This window comes from Ranitomeya variabilis, chromosome 3 (genome assembly GCF_051348905.1).
Source record: "Ranitomeya variabilis isolate aRanVar5 chromosome 3, aRanVar5.hap1, whole genome shotgun sequence".
NCBI classification, from domain to species: Eukaryota; Metazoa; Chordata; class Amphibia; order Anura; family Dendrobatidae; genus Ranitomeya; species Ranitomeya variabilis.
In genome coordinates, this window is record NC_135234.1 from 724,050,965 (window position 1) to 724,067,863 (window position 16,899).

At 42.9% G+C, this 16,899-nt stretch overlaps 1 protein-coding gene across 2 annotated transcripts; it reads right to left on the reverse strand.

Annotated features, from left to right (window-relative positions):
- Positions 1-336: 336 nt before the first annotated feature.
- LOC143817180 (gap junction beta-2 protein-like) lies at positions 337-15,840 on the reverse strand. Of its 2 annotated transcripts, none has more exons than XM_077298365.1 (2): positions 15,690-15,840; positions 337-2,036 (listed from the first exon to the last, which is right to left on the reverse strand). In XM_077298365.1, exon 2 carries the CDS (start codon positions 2,016-2,018, stop codon positions 1,272-1,274), a length of 747 nt encoding a protein of 248 aa, XP_077154480.1. In that variant the 5' UTR covers positions 2,019-2,036; positions 15,690-15,840; the 3' UTR covers positions 337-1,271. The 2 variants fall into 2 exon arrangements, with proteins under 2 accessions (XP_077154480.1, XP_077154479.1); XM_077298364.1 differs by lacking the exon at positions 15,690-15,840 and adding an exon at positions 15,345-15,490.
- Positions 15,841-16,899: the final 1,059 nt, after the last annotated feature.

Here is a 16,899-nt window from a genome sequence, read left to right on the forward strand (position 1 = left end):
GCTGTCTGTGTTATATACTACGTGGCTGTGTTATATACTGAGTGGCTGTGTTATATACTACGTGGCTGTGCTATATACTATGTGGCTGTGCGCAACGTACATACATACATACATATTCTAGAATACCCGATGCGTTAGAATCGGGCCACGGGCCACCATCTAGTATATATATATATATATATATATATATATATATATATATATATATATATATATATATATATATATATATATATATTTTATGTATTTTTTAATTATTCCCTTGCAGCGGATATCCACTATTTACACTTTTGTCTAATTTTCAACAAACCTTATCTACAATGAATGAGAAAAAAAGAGAATAAAAATTATTTATTCAAACTAAAACATACACAATAATACAAAAACAATTTTACATTCTGACAATTGTACTTTCGGCGCTCCCTCTAGTGACCTATTGCAGGAAATACAGCTGTGAGCAATTCGAAAGACTATGTTCATCTCACATTAACAGTTCCTTTTTCTTCTGAAGAAAGAATCAGTTTAGCTGTAAATCCAAAATACAAGCATGTGTAACCCCAAGGCAGAAAAACAATATACTGGAAATCCATTTGTATGCAGTGGTCAAATTAGCAGGTATTGTTCCTTATTTCATTCTGAAAAGTAAAATAAAACATAAACACTAAACTTTGGATTTCAAGTTTCAAGTTCCACCATGAGTAAAGAAACGTCTAAACCGCTAACGTCCTCCTCAGAAGCAAATGTATCGTAGACAGCACTGTAAGGCAGTTCTAAGTAGGATAAGGACAATTCTTTTCTTATGTTAGTGCACGCTTTACTGCTACTTCAAATACTAACACATATTTGTACAAAATATTCCAAGGCCAAAAAAAGTTAATTAGGCAGTATATTCCAGGCTAGCCTCCCATCGGCCACCATTTCATTGCACAGGCCTCATATTCACCTCTTAATAAGAAAAGTGGCAGTGATTTCTTCAACATACAGTCATAAAATTTGCAAAACTAAAGTTATTCACTTAAGTAGCAATTGTAACATATAAATAGTAAAAATAATACCCTCCAAAAAATACAGAAAATGCAAAAATACTATTGTATGTCATTTATAATCTACAGTTTCTTATTCTGTATCCACACGTTTTCCCATTTTGTCATACAACAGTTATTTTTTTCAGAGCTATTCTGCTGGGGTACTATATGAAACATCATTTTGGCAGGCTGGGTTCAACAACTAAAAAAAACCCATATATGACAGCTTCTCTTGGGTTTTTTGAATCATTGCTCCTTCTGCTCATTTAATATGTTCTGCTTTTCTTCTTTCCCAGTAATATGGTTGACGTGTTTCTTGGCGTTTCTCCGAGATCTTCTGAAAAAAGCCTGGATGATGAGATAGCACAGCTCTGCCACATTGAGGACCATGCAAATGCCAGACACAATGATCATAAAGAAGGTAAACACGGTCTTTTCAGTAGGCCGAGAAATAAAACAGTCGACAAGATTGGGACACGGCCAGTTTGAACATTTCACTAGACGTTGCATATGGAAACCAGTATAGAGGATGTGGAAGAGGTACATAAAAGCAGCTTCAAATATGACTCTGAACAGGATGCTGGTGGTGTATGTCCACCACAAGGTGCCTACAATTCTAATTTTACGCTGCCTCAGTTCTTCCAAGTTCTTTTCATCGCATTGTCCTTTCCTTTGTAGTTGCTTTTTCTCTTCGTGTTTTAAGTAGGCTACATGCATAGCAACCAGAAGAGCTGGCGTGGCTACAAAAATGAGTTGAAGGCACCAAAGCCTGATGTGAGACACTGGGAAGTGGTGATCATAGCAAACGTTCTTACATCCAGGCTGTAAGGTGTTACAGGTGAAATCTGACTGTTCATCACCCCAAACACTCTCTGCAGCCACCACCAGGATCATAATGCGGAATATGAAGAGTACAGAAAGCCAGATTTTGCCAATGCTGGTGGAATGTTTGTTGACTCCTCCAATGACCTCATAAAGTGTTCCCCAATCCATGTTGTTTGTAGACCGTTTCTGGAAAAAAAGATAGAAAGCATTTGATGAGCAAAAAGATATGTATTAAACATGGACAGGAAAAGGGTTGTTCACTTAAAAAACAGGTTTCAGTGTGATATATATATATATATATATATATATATATATATATATATATACATATATAACAGAAGTTTACATACACTATACAAAAAGACACATCTGGAGGTTTTTCTCAGTATCTGACATGAAATCAGAATGAACCTCTCCCGTTTTAGGTCAATTAGGATTACCATAATTATTAATATTTGTCAAATGCCACAATAATGAGAGAGAGAGAAAAAATGTTTTAACGCATTTTTATTACTTAGTGCAAAGTCAAAAGTTTACATACACTAAGATTACTATGCCCTTAAACAATTCTGGACTGCCCATATGATGATGTCATGTGTTTGGAAGCTTCTGGTTTTTTGACAACATCTGTGTTAATTAGAGACACAACTCTGGATGTATTTTAATGCACACCTGAAACACACTGCTTCTTTGTTTAGCATCATGTGAAATTCTAAAGGAATCAGCCAAGATATCAGGAAGAGAATTGTGGACTTGCACAAGTCTGGCTCATCCTTTGGTACAATTTCAAGATTCCAGAAGGTGCCTCGCTCATCTGTAGAAACAATTATACACAAGTACAAACAAGATGGGAATGTCCAGCCATCATAACACTAAGGAAGGAGACAGGTTCTGTGTCCCAGAGATGAACGTGCTTTGGTCCGACATGTGCATATCAACCGAAGGACAAAAGCAAAAGACCTTGTGAAGATGACGGGAACTGATAAGATTGTGTCAATATCCACAGTGAAGTGAATACTGTATCAACATGGGCTGAAAGGCCACTCTGCCAGTAAGAAGCCATTACTCCAAAAGAAACATAAAAAAGCCAGAGACATGTTTGAAGGAAAAAGGGAGAAGCTTGGAAGCCTAGAAACACCATCCCAACTGTGAAACATAGGGGTAGTAGCATCATGTTGTGGTGTTGTTTTGCTGCAGGGGAGACTGGTGCACTTCAAAATATAGATAAAGCTTAAAGATAGTTAAAGCTTGGGCGGAAATGGGTCTTCCAAATGGACAATGACCCGAAGCATACTGCCAAAATGGTAACAAAGTGCCTGAAAGATAACAAAGTCAATGTTTTGGAGTGGCCATCACAAAGCCCTGATCTCAATCCTATTGAAAATGTATGGGCAAAGCTGAAAAGGCCGGTGCGAGCAAGGCGACCTACAAACCTGGATCAGTTACACCAGTTGTAAGGAGGAAAGGGCCCAAATTCTGACCAACTATTGTGAGAAGCTTGTAGAAGGATATCCCAAATGTTTGACCCAAGTCATTCAGTTTATGGGCAATGGTACCAAATACTAATGAAAGGTATGTAAACTTTTGACTTTGCAGTAAGTAATAAAAATGCCTTAAAACATTCTCTCTCTCTCATTATTCTGGCAAATATTAATAATTATGGTAATCCAAATTGACCTAAAACGGTGAGGGTTTATTCTGATGTCATGTCAGATATTGAGAAAAACATGCATATGTGTCTTTTTATATAGTGTACGTCAACTTCTGGTTTCAACTGTGTGTGTATATATACAGCGCCTTGCGAAAGTATTCAGCCCCCTGTAACTTTTCAACCTTTTTCCACATATCTTGCTTCAACCATAAAGATACCAAATGTAAATTTTTGGTGAAGAATCAACAACAAGTGGAACACAGTTGTGAAGTTGAACGAAATTTATTGGTTATTTTAAATTTTTGTGGAAATTCAAAAACTGAAAAGTGGGACGTGCAATATTATTCGGCCCCTTTACTTTCAGTGCAGAAAACTCACTCCAGAAGTTCATTGTGGATCTCTGAATGATCCAATGTTGTCCTAAATGCCTAATGATGATAAATATAATCCACCTGTGTGTAATCAATTCTCCATATAAATGTGATAGTCTCAGGGTTCTGTCTGAAGCACAGAGAGCATCATGAAGACCAAAGAACACAACAGGCAGGTCCGTGATACTATTGTGGAGAAGTTTAAAGCCGGATTTGGATACAAAATGATTTCCAAAACTTTAAACATCCCAAGGAGCACTGTGCAAGCGATCATATTGAAATGGATGGAGTATCATACCACTGCAAATCTATCAAGACCCGGCCGTCCCTCTAAACTTTCATCTCAAACAAGGAGAAGACTGATCAGAGATGCAGCCAAGAGGCCCATGATCACTCTGGATGAACTGCAGAGATCTACAGCTGAGGTGGGACAGTCTGTCCATAGGACAACAATCAGTCATACACTGCACAAACCTGGCCTTTATGGAAGAGTGACAAGAAGAAAGCAATTTCTCAAAGATATCCATAAAAAGTGTTGTTTAAAGCTCGCAACAAGCCACCTGGGAGACACACCAAACATGTGGAAGAAGGTGCTCTGGTCAGATGAAACCAAAATCGAACTTTTTTGGCAACAATACCAAACGATATGTTTGGCGTAAATGCAACACAGCTCATCACCCTGAACACACCATCCCCACTGTCAAACATGGTGGCGGCAGCATCATGGTTTGAGCCTGCTTTTCTTCAGCAGGGACAGGGAAGATGGTTAAAATTGATGGGAAGATGGATGGAGCCAAATACAGGACCATTCTTGAAGAAAACCTCTCCATTGAAAATGTTATTGAATCAGTTATTTTAATCAATTGGTTCCAAGATGCCAAATGATATGATAATGTGATATGGTAATCAGATATGTCATGGGTGTTTTGCATTTACATCTTTAATATTAAATTATACAGAATATTAAATTATACAGAATACCTGTTGAATATTTTATGAGAAGCCTGTGCATGACTCAGATTAATAAAGCACCAGACAATCCTTACACTCCTGTCTATATTTGATCCACTATATATAGTGTGATCCATTATATATAATGTGATCAAATATATATATTCCTCAACCCTCAATCTTCTAAACGCTCAATCATAACCATTTCTTTCAATGTTCAATTGAAAGCGGCATAGGCAGTAGCGTAGCTACTGGGGGGGCAGAGGGGGCCGTCGCCCCGGGCCCTGTCACATCAAGGGGCCCACCGGGAGCCAGGGCCACTTCTGTGAAGAGACACAGCATAGGAGCAGAGCAGTATGATGTCTGCTCCCGTCTGATGGAGACTCTGCGTGCACGCTGCTATTAGCACAGGGCCGACTGCAGTCTCCCCCCTGCAGTGAATGGTTTCGCCTGTGTCTGACCTGATCATGAAGCTTTTCCTGGTTGCAGCATTCACTCTGTGCACGCTGGGATTGGCTCAGGCACGCTGGGTCCTAGTGCCCACACCATGCATTTCACTTCCTGGTCCTGCCTGCAGTGCAACTGCAAACTTTATCAGTAAGTGGGATGGAACTTATTATGTTTATTCAATTCAGGTATGCCACTGTGAGACCGTGGGGTATTGTGAGGGCAGAAGGTGGGTGAGGGGGGACAGGGCACTGAGGGGTGGATGTGAGATGATGGGGGCATTGGGGCTGAAGTGGGGGAGGGGGGACAGGGCACTGGGGGCTGAATATTATAATGTTTTGTTATGATATTATATGTACTCCATCACATAATATTTGCTGTCTGGAGGGGCTGGAGATGGGGGGGGGGGGGGGGGGCTTTTGATACGGACCACCTGGGTCTTTTATGATTATTAGTATAAGGAGCCTCCATATAATACCAAGAGCTGCATCACATTTACAGCACCACTCCAGCATTATTTTTTATTTCATTGCTGGAGCGGTGCTGAAAATCCGCGTCCCCTGCCCCCTGTCTGATACTCACCTTCTGGCGTTTTCCTCTGTTTTAGTCTCCGCTCGGCTCCGTCTCCTGCAGTTTGTGGCCTGTCCGAGGCTCCAGTGTTTCATGGAGCAGCGCAGAGGTCACTAATCAGTGTGAGTCTGTGGGGCCTCGTTCTGGCCTATCTCTCACTCTCAGGCTCTGTGCACATGGTGCGGATTGGCCGCTGCAGATTTGCAGCAGTTTTCCATCTGGTTTACAGTGCCATGTAAACCTATGGAAAATGAAATCCGCAGTGCACATGGTGCGGAAAATACTGCGCGGAAACGATGCGTTGTATTTTCCGTAGCATGTCAATTCTTTTTGAAGATTCCGCAGCGTTTTACACCTGCTCCTGTATAGGATTCCGCAGGTGAAATCTGCACAAAAAACACAGGAAATCCACGGTAAATCCGCACACAAATCCTCAACAAGTGCACATAGCCTCATAGTCTTACATTGAGCACCTGTGACATACTAACTTGTGGCCTGTCAGAAGCTGCGCTCACAAGTTTGAGCAGCGGCACTGCAGCAGTGCCACAAAATAGTGAATACGCCAGAGGATGAGTAAATGACCGGGGCATCCAAATCATGACAGGGAGCTGCGGGCCCATCATACTGTGTATAAGGGAGCTGCGGGACAATCATACTATGTATAAGGGAGCTGCGGGCCCATCATACTATGTATAAGGGAGCTGCGGGCCCATCACACTGTGTATACGGGAGCTGCGGGCCCATCATACTGTGTATACGGGAGCTGTGGGCCCATCATACTGTGTATACGGGAGCTGCGGGCCAATCATACTATGTATAAGGGAGCTGTAAGTCCATCATACTGTTTGTACGGGAGCTGCAGGCCCATCACACTGTGTATAAGGGATCTGCAGGCCCATCACACTGTGTATAAGGGAGCTGTGTGTCCATCATACTGTGTATAAGGGAGCTGCTGGCCCATCATACTGTGTATAAGGGAGCTGCGGGCCCATCATACTGTGTATAAGGGAGCTGCGGGCCCATCATACTGTGTATAAGGGAGCTGCTGGCCCATCATATTGTGATAAGGAAGCTGCGAGCCCATCATACTGTGTATAAGGGAGCTGCGGGCCCATCATACTGTGTATAAGAGAGCTGCGGGCCCATCATACTGTGTATAGGGGAGCTGCGGGCCAATCATACTGTGTATACGGGAGCTGCTGGCCCATCATACTGTGTATAAGGGAGCTGCGGGCCCATCATACTGTGTATAAGGGAGCTGCGGGCCAATCATACTGTGTATAAGGGAGCTGCTGGCCCATCATATTGTGATAAGGAAGCTGCGAGCCCATCATACTGTGTATAAGGAAGTTGTGAGTCCATCATACTGTGTATAAGGGAGCTGCGGGCCCATCATACTGTGTATAAGGGAGCTGCGGGCCCATCATACTGTGTATAGGGGAGCTGCGGGCCAATCATACTGTGTATACGGGAGCTGCGGGCCCATCATACTGTGTATAAGGGAGCTGCGGGCCCATCATACTGTGTATAAGGGAGCTGCGGGCCCATCATACTGTGTATAAGGGAGCTGCGGGCCAATCATACTGTGTATACGGGAGCTGCGGGCCCATCATACTGTGTATAAGGGAGCTGCGGGCCCATCACACTGTGTATAAGGGATCTGCAGGCCCATCACACTGTGTATAAGGGAGCTGTGTGTCCATCATACTGTGTATAAGGGAGCTGCGGGCCCATCATACTGTGTATAAGGGAGCTGCGGGCCCATCATACTGTGTATAAGGGATCTGCGGGCCCATCATACTGTGTATAAGGGAGCTGCGGGCCCATCATACTGTATAAGGGAGCTGCGGGCCCATCATACTGTGTATAAGGGAGCTGTGAGTCCATCATACTGTGTATAAGGAAGCTGTGGGCCCATCATACTGTGTATAAGGGAGCTGCGGGCCCATCATACTGTGTATAAGGGAGCTGCGGGCCAATCATACTGTGTATACGGGAGCTGCGGGCCCATCATACTGTGTATAAGGGAGCTGCGGGCCCATCACACTGTGTATAAGGGATCTGCAGGCCCATCACACTGTGTATAAGGGAGCTGTGTGTCCATCATACTGTGTATAAGGGAGCTGCGGGCCCATCATACTGTGTATAAGGGAGCTGCGGGCCCATCATACTGTGTATAAGGGATCTGCGGGCCCATCATACTGTGTATAAGGGAGCTGCGGGCCCATCATACTGTATAAGGGAGCTGCGGGCCCATCATACTGTGTATAAGGGAGCTGCGGGCCCATCATACTGTGTATAAGGGAGCTGCGGGCCCATCATACTGTGTATAAGGGAGCTGTGAGACCATCATACTGTGTATAAGGAAGCTGTGGGCTCATCATACTGTGTACAGGGGAACAGTGAGGGACATCATACTGTGTATAGGAAACTGTGAAGGCATATTGTGCATATGGGAGCTGTTGGCCCATTACACTGTATATAGGGGGCTCTGGGGGGGCATTATACTTTCTATAGTGGAGTTCTGTCAGCATTATACTGTGTATAGGGGAGCATTGGGCTCATTATCTATAGGGGAGCAGTGGGAACATCATACTGTGTATAGGGGAGTTATAGAACCATCATACTGTGTATAGGGGAGCTGTGGGGGCCTTAGACTGTGTATAGGGAAGCTTTAAGCTCACGATACTGTGTATAATGGAGCAGTACATGGGGGAACTTAGGGGACATTATTATTGTGCATATGGTCCAATATGGCGGTAAAGTCAATGTTCGTTTTTGTATATAGATTTATTTTCAATAACAGTAGGGTCATATTCTGAGGTTCCCCTATATTCACAATAAGGCTACTTTCACACACAGCATATTTGCTGCGTATTTTTACGCGCGCGTATTTTGCTGCTGCTTTACCTGCGTTTTTTTACGCAGGCAAAAAACGCAGCTGCTTTCACACACAGCGTTTTTTGCTGCGTTTTTTGCAGCTGCGTTTTTTCAGCATTGTGTACTGAAAATAAAGTTTGTTTGAAAAAAAAAAAAAAAGGGGGAAAAAAAAAAGAGTCATTGAGGTCATTTCCTGTCTTTATGACTCAGAATACAATACACACTGGAGTTAACATCATGTCGATTCTGCCAGCTGCAATGGCCTTGAGCCAAAGACGCCTCAGCAAGCGGAACAGACATCAGCTGGGGTTTACTAACCCCACTGTCACTAACCCCAGGTTACTAGGGCAGGCGTCAGTCAGACGCCCCCCCTCGTAACCCTGTACGGTAAGGGTATGTTCACACGATCCTGATTTCAATCCTTTTTTTTCAGGACAAAAACCGCAGCTCTTGGCAGAAAACGCAGGTGCGTTTTTGGTGCGTTTTTGATGCGGTTTTTAGTGCGGTTTTTTATGCAGTTTTCTCTGCAGATTGTCTGTGTTTGACACAAATAAAGCTTTAACTGCAGTGGGGGAAAAAAAAAAGAAATGATGTCATTTCCTTGTCCAACCCTTTTCTTCTTCCATCCTCCATTTTGGGACTAAACACCAAAATGAGTGGACGTGTTTTGAATGACAGCGCTCCGCAGAGTGCTGAGCGTAGGCCAGATCACAGCCCGCGGATCCAGCTCTATCTAGCTATTTAAGTCTACGTTCACATTTGCGGTCTGCGCCGCAGCGTCGGGCGCCGCATGCGTCATGCGCCCCTATATTTAACATGGGGGCGCATGGACATGCGTCGCACTTGCGTTTTGCGCCGGCCGCATGCGTCACTGCAGCGCACGCATCCGGCCGCAGAGGACGCAGCAAGTTGCATTTTTGCTGCGTCCAAAATCAATCAAAAAAAGGACGCATGCGGCGCACAACGCAAATGTGAACATAGCCTAAGTGCCACGTATTTAAGTGCCACGTATTTCAGTGCCACGTATTTCAGTGCCACGTATTTCAGTGCCACGTATTTCAGTGCCACGTGCCACGTATTTCAGTGCCACGTATTTCAGTGCCACGTGCCACGTATTTAAGTGCCACGTGCCACGTATTTAAGTGCCACGTATCACGTATTTCAGTGCCACGTATTTCAGTGCCACGTATCAAAGTGCCACGTGCCACGTATCAAAGTGCCACGTGCCACATATTTCAGTGCCACGTATCAAAGTGCCACGTGCCACGTATCAAAGTGCCACGTATCAAAGTGCCACGTGCCACGTATTTAAGTGACACGTGCCACGTATCAAAGTGCCACGTGCCACATATTTCAGTGCCACATATTTCAGTGCCACGTGCCACGTATCAAAGTGCCACGTATCAAAGTGACTGAGCGCCGGCCCTAAAGTGAAAGTGAAAGCAGAGCGGTGACGTCACCGCTGTGCTGTTAAGGCCGGAGCTCAGTCAGTGTACAAAGACGCCGACACCCAGGACAAAGGCGCTGTGTGTGCACGTTAATATGGGGCCCTAGGGGGATACGCAGACACGCCGCTGCGTAAAGAATTGACATGTCAATTCTTTTTACGCCGGCGTGTTTGCAGACAAAAGCGCCGCGTTTTTTTGCGGTGTGTCTGAACGGCAAAGTGAATTTCTCATTCACTTTGCCGGCAGACGAAAATGACATTGCGCATTTTTGAAAAGCGCCCGCAAAATAGCGCTCAAAAATGCGCTATGTGTGAAAGTAGCCTAAGAGTGCGCAACCGTAGCTGTAATCAGGGTTAGCTGGTTAGGGGCCCACTCAGATGTTTCGCCCCCCCTAAGTTAAACCCTAGCTACGCCCCTGGGCATAGGAGAATATAGTCAGCACATGATGGCAACTTTACGAATCGCATACTTGTGATCATGTGACCGCTCACTCGTGCTAGGAATACAGGGGAATTAGCACAATGTGCACATTGCACACTGTCAGGATTCGGCAATGTACAGACACATAGAGCGACTGCAGAAGTTTATCTAGAGCCCTTTGTACATGATTTGTTTTGTGGGTACTGCAGATGGGCTCATATTCATTTTTTTAGGACCCAATCGACTTTATAGGGATAGGTCATCAATATAAAAGTACTGGAAAACCCCATACCATACTATGAAGTATAGTAAACACACATTTTATTCATTGTTTGCTCTAATCTGGAAAGCGAAAACACACCGGATTAATGTTTCATCTAGATTCTTTTGCATTGTGCTGCCGCTAGAAGTCCAAGGGTCAGGTGAGAATGCCGCTCACCACTAGGTGGTGCTACAACATCACAGCCAATAGGAATTTTCTCTGGTATTTTCCACCAGTTTCCGGCTTATCCTATAGATCTATAAATGACAGATAACCTTATTGACTTTTCATTTTTGGGAAGCTTCCTACGCCCACTATTCACATCATGCACTAAAACTTTCATCTGAGTCATGTAACACGTGATGATACAACTGAAGAAAACCATATCAGGCCAAAACAGTAACTACATTGTAAAAAAAAAAATTATTTCCCTTCACTGTAGTCAAAACGTGACCTGTGAGAAATCTGCTTCTACCACAAAAGTTACTTTTCACGCCATCAGTGATCTCTGTACATTGAGGCTGATGTATTAAAACCGCAAAATAAAAGTAGTCTTGGTTGCCTATAGCAACCAATCACAGCGCAGCTTTCATTTTATTTGTGCAGTTTAAGAAATAAAAGCAGAGCTCTGATTGGTTGCTATGGACAACATTAATAAATCTACCTCATTGTGTGGTACACAGCTCTGAATAATCTTCCACCCAACAATATAGTGTAGCACAACAAGAATAACATAACAAGGTGTACGCACGCTGTGTAATACATATTACGTACATAATCTGTCTGACTAAACGTGACTCAATGTGACTAATAATAGTAATAACTGGATACAACCTGTTCACGTTTAAAGATTCGGCTCTTCCGCTTATTAAATGCATAATTAATGGCTGACAGGCATAATAAGGGCTCTTGTTTGGTCAGACTGGGGAAACTTAGGGTCCCAGACACAGTAGCTGATGGCTTGAGAAGAAAGTATCAGGGATGTTGAAACCCAACATGGCGGATCCTTCTGAACCTCCGTCTAGGCCAAAGGGACATCAACCGAACATCTAATATACCCGAAATTTGCAGGGTCGGAAGACCTTAAAGCCCCCATAATATTATTACCTCACGAATATTATTAACCCGCGGATATCTGTTGGCTCAGCTGACGGTCTAGTGTGTAAAGGGGTCTCCTGACAGGTGATATTGGGGGAGTTAAAGATCCAGAGCCAATCCTTTGGTTCCTGATCGTGGGCACGTAGCCTATGTTTCCTCTTAAGATTCTTTTCTCGCGAGCTAAACATGAGGAGTCCAATAAACAGTTTCTGAAAAAGTCCCACTGCTCAGTAACATAGGACTTACTACTCGCTTTATGAGGCCTTGCTGTTTTATTAGAGGTGTTTCAATTCTTTAAAGCCTTTGTTCTGCCCTATAGAAGGAGGATATGGCTGCCTCATAGGGTTAAAGAGACAGAATTCCCTGTTCTAGGCCAGCCTCATATTTTACACCTATACACACTTTTGTACAGCCATGAACAACTCAATAATACCCCAAAAAGACAGATAATTAGCACTTAAAGGGATTGTCCAGTGAAAATAATTTATTTTCTATCCACATGATAGATGATAACTAGGTCCGACTTTTATCCCCATTAGAATGGCATGGCAGTGCGCATGCGCGAACTATGCTCCATTCATTCTCTATGGAGCCGCGCTCGGCTTTTTCCGGCAGCCCCATAGAGAATGAATGGAGCGGCAATGACCTGTCACGCCGTTTCCCCCCCAATCAGTACATATTCTAGTGGTAGGACATTCACCAAGTTATTATTTATCCTGCAGATAGGTGATAGCTTGATTTCACTGGACAATCCCTTAAAATATATAATGAGCCGGTGGAACACCAAAATTTATAGTCTTCTTTACATTATGAAAATGTTGCTGACCAATAGACATTATCGCTATTATGTCGGGTTCAGACAACTGTACTGAAAGTTGGGCCCGGTACGTCCGCAAATTGCAGACATGATCTCATCCGCATAGCTGGTTATTGACATGCCCCATTCTGGTCTATGAAACGGACCAAACTAGTACATTTCTCCCATGTGAATGAAATCGCTGGTGTGCACAGGCACACTTGGTATTATTGGATGACTATGCTGTCCGTTGAGCATACAGTATAGACATATAACACACTGACAGGAAGTACAGCCATTTGAACCCTACCTTAGGGTATGTTCACACGTAGTTTGTTTTTTGGAGGTAGGCAAAACTGATGAGTTTTTAGCACAATCCAGTTCAGGAAACACTCTTTTTTTATTAGTTCCTCCCCCCCAGTTGATCTTTTACAGGCTTATTAACCTAAAGGGATATTCCCATCTCCAAGATCCTATCCCGAAATATAGTTGGTATAATTATAAGAATATTAGCATATACCTTCAATTAGAAATGTAGTATAGTTCTTCTGATTCGCTATGTCGCTTACCCCATGTGCAGGACATTGCAATAGCTTAGGTATCCATGGTTACAACCACTCACATAGTGACAGTTAGCTAGTTAGTGATCATTGCCATGGATATCTAAACTACTGCAATGCCCTGCACATGGGGAAAGTGACATAGAGAATCAGAAGAACTACACTACATTTCTAATTGGAGGTATTTGCTAACATTAACAGTATTATTACACCTACTACATATTGGGATAGGATCTTGTAGATAGGAATACCCCTTTAATGTGTCAAGTTTGGAGCAGATTCCAGGAGGATGCCCCCTCAAAGTAGAGACATGCAAATCAATTTTTTTTTTCAAACAGGCGTTTTTCAAAAAATGTTAAAGGAATTAAAACAATTCTGATATGAGAAGGAAACTGCATTTGAAACAAATAGGACGAGTCTTTCATGCATTTTGTAGCAAATAAAGAGGCAGATTCGCGCCAAAAAGACACATTAAATACTCTATGTGAACATGCCCTAGAGTTGGGTATGAGCATTTCCGCAACATAAAGATTTCTGATGCGGATGTGTGGTTGATCTACCCCCAGCGTTTTCCCCCAATGTCTTTCAGTGGGTTGCTGAGTGACATGCTTTCTTATTTCTGCAGCAGATTTTTCCCACCTTGCAGTCGGAGCACTGAAACTTTACTATGCATGTGATTGCAAAAATCCTATAGAATATGCATGGCATGCAGATTTTTTGGGAGATTTAGGAATAAAATCCACTCCAAAAATGTCATACATTGTGGCATGTGTAAATAGCAGCAAAGTACCAAAATGTTCAGTCTTTAAGCCTATGACAATACATCTCCTGAGGAAGAAGTCCTGGTGACTTCGAAACGCGTTGAAACCATCATCTATATCTTCAATACGTCCGGACATTCATCTTTACACCAGCGCAGATACTAACCACGTAACTTCCAGGTTGATTACTATGACAAAGGCTTGTCACGTGCCCATCACAAATACTCTCGAAAACCTATATCATTAAACTGTACAAAAATCCAATATTATTAAAACCTAAGAATCGCAGAGTCCTCCTTTAGTTTCCTCCTACCTCTAGTACCACTAGAAAGATAGAAACTGATGATACTCAATGTACGGTGTAAGGCAACCACCCTTCCCTAACTATGATGAAAGCGTCTTGTCCTTCTGTTCACGGATTGAGACATCTATAGATTATGATTAATCTCCTACATAACCCACCACCATCCCAGGATCAATCCTACACACCTGAGACCTTCTTTCCGAAGAAAGTTATGGGCTGGATTTTTGAACTCTAAAATCTCACTGATCTGGGACGGACAATTCCATGTGACCTCAATAGGTTGGTACTTATGCATTATAATCCAGGTGTGTCAACATACACCCTTAATGAGTGCGAGTTTTGTAATCAGTAGTTGAGCTCTGTCGAAACATGTAATAGGATAAGCCATATCCAACGCAGGATGTATGGTATAGCTGATGAACACAGGCTGCAACCAGTGTCGGAGCTATTTTAACGGCAACGAACCCTGTCCCTATATCACGTGTATTAAAAGTTTTACAGGTTGTAAATCCACATAAACCACAAGAATGATGTTCTATAAACCATACTATGTGCATAAACTGATAGTCCAGGAGACCCCAACCATGACTGAAAATCTCAAGTTCCTTAAAGCCCCTACAAAACATTTAGATGTGTTGTTCCTCTTCTTGAAGTAGTAAAGACCAGCTTCTTAGTAGACCAATCTTATGTTAAGTAGACGTCTAAGATGGTTATGAGTAATTAAACTTAATATTTTAATTAACGTGATATAATTAACACTCCCCTAAGATTTCCATCTATTATGGACCAGTATAGGTGTCACCCAAACAACAGCATTTCGTACATTCTCCAACTAGATAGGCAAAGACTTCTGAAGACACTACCCACCGGCTACGCTAGGTAGACCCACAGAAGAGAAACCGAGTCCAGTAAAGGTCTAATCCCACCACCTTGCCCCAATATCTGGAACTTTCCAGCCAGTTCTATCATCAGTACCTGCTTAGAGTCCATGCTGAGAAGGTTGAAATGGTCAGAGACCCAATGTTAGCAGCTCATGCTAGATGTCCTTCCTCTGAAGCTAGTCTTCTATGTGAATTACATAGAAGATTCAGCCCAAATACTTTTGCTCTGGAAGCTTTGTGTGTTTTGAATGATTATATCATATTTTGAATCTTGTTACCCGTGCGTGAAGGAGTGAATCACAACATATTTATGTACAGCACGCGTATTTACTCCCAGTAGAGCGTGTGTTCTGGAAATGGAATGTCTATGTGACATAAGGTAGACACCAGTCCAAAGTCATGACAGATGATAGTGGAATGAGGAGGATGAGGGACTCACCTGTACACAGATATGGTGGCCAACGTATCCAATAAGCTGTGCCCACAGCACAGGGCACAGAACTGTCCCACAGGTGAGATCTAGTAGAAATCCAGAATGACTGCCTGCTTCAGAAGCTCAGGTAGGAGGTCACACCTCCACTCTCCAATCTGAGGCTTCACTGCAAGCCTCCGACTATTTATTAGTACCTCTCTGGTCCCTCCCATTACACAGCATAAGTTACCTATGTCACCAGACCCAGTTGATCATTTATCCCGACTGAGGGAAGACACAAGTTTGCAGAAGTTGACAATCCGTTGGCCCCAGGCTGCCTACCATTGACGGAATGACACGAATAAAATACGTTTGATTAAATAATGAATGTAGATGCGATTTTTGTAAACCACTATTAGAGCTAGTTCACACCTAGTATTTTTGCAGTATTATTTTTCTTTCTGCGCATTTTTTTTTCATGCTAAAAATGCAGCATTTTACACTAGCAGCAAAATAAATTATATTTCTAAAATTTCATTCACACTTTGTGAATTATTTCCTTGCTTTTTTTTTTTTTTTAGCTGTGGTGCATCTTTTTTTTTATCAATTCTACAGACTTTTTGCCTTGTGTTTTCAACCACTCCTGCCGACACTTTGTGTTTTTCAGGCAGCCAAAAATCGATGCAATAAAGCACTGTCTGAATATGATCTTGAGGGCTGGCTTTACGTCGGACCAGTGCTATCTGATGTTTTATCGGACAGCACTCGGACCAATGTTATACTATGGGGCAGAGCTGATGACCAATTTTTTTCATTGACAGAATCTCAGTGAAAAAAAATTACAGCATGCTGCAATTTTACATTGAAATCGGAGGCCATTCACCCACTCAAGTCTATGGGTGCTTGGAGAACATCGGACTGCACTCGGATGACCTCTGAGTGCAGTCCAGTTTCCACAGATTCGTAGAATTGATAAGATGGAGAAATTGTGTTCTCCATCTTCTCTTTGCAGTGTGCTCCAATGCTGTTATCCTATAGAATCGGGTCACACTATGCCGACACTCTGGGCAAACTCCGATCAGAGTTTGATCAGTGTTTTTGGCATAATAGGCCCGATTGGCTCAGATGAAGGAATCTATGGCCACCTGACCGTAGCCTCAGGCTCATCCAGACGTCCATGCACATCGGTCCGAGATCAGACTGTAACTGCACGAACGTGCCATTGGTCTCCTGACTC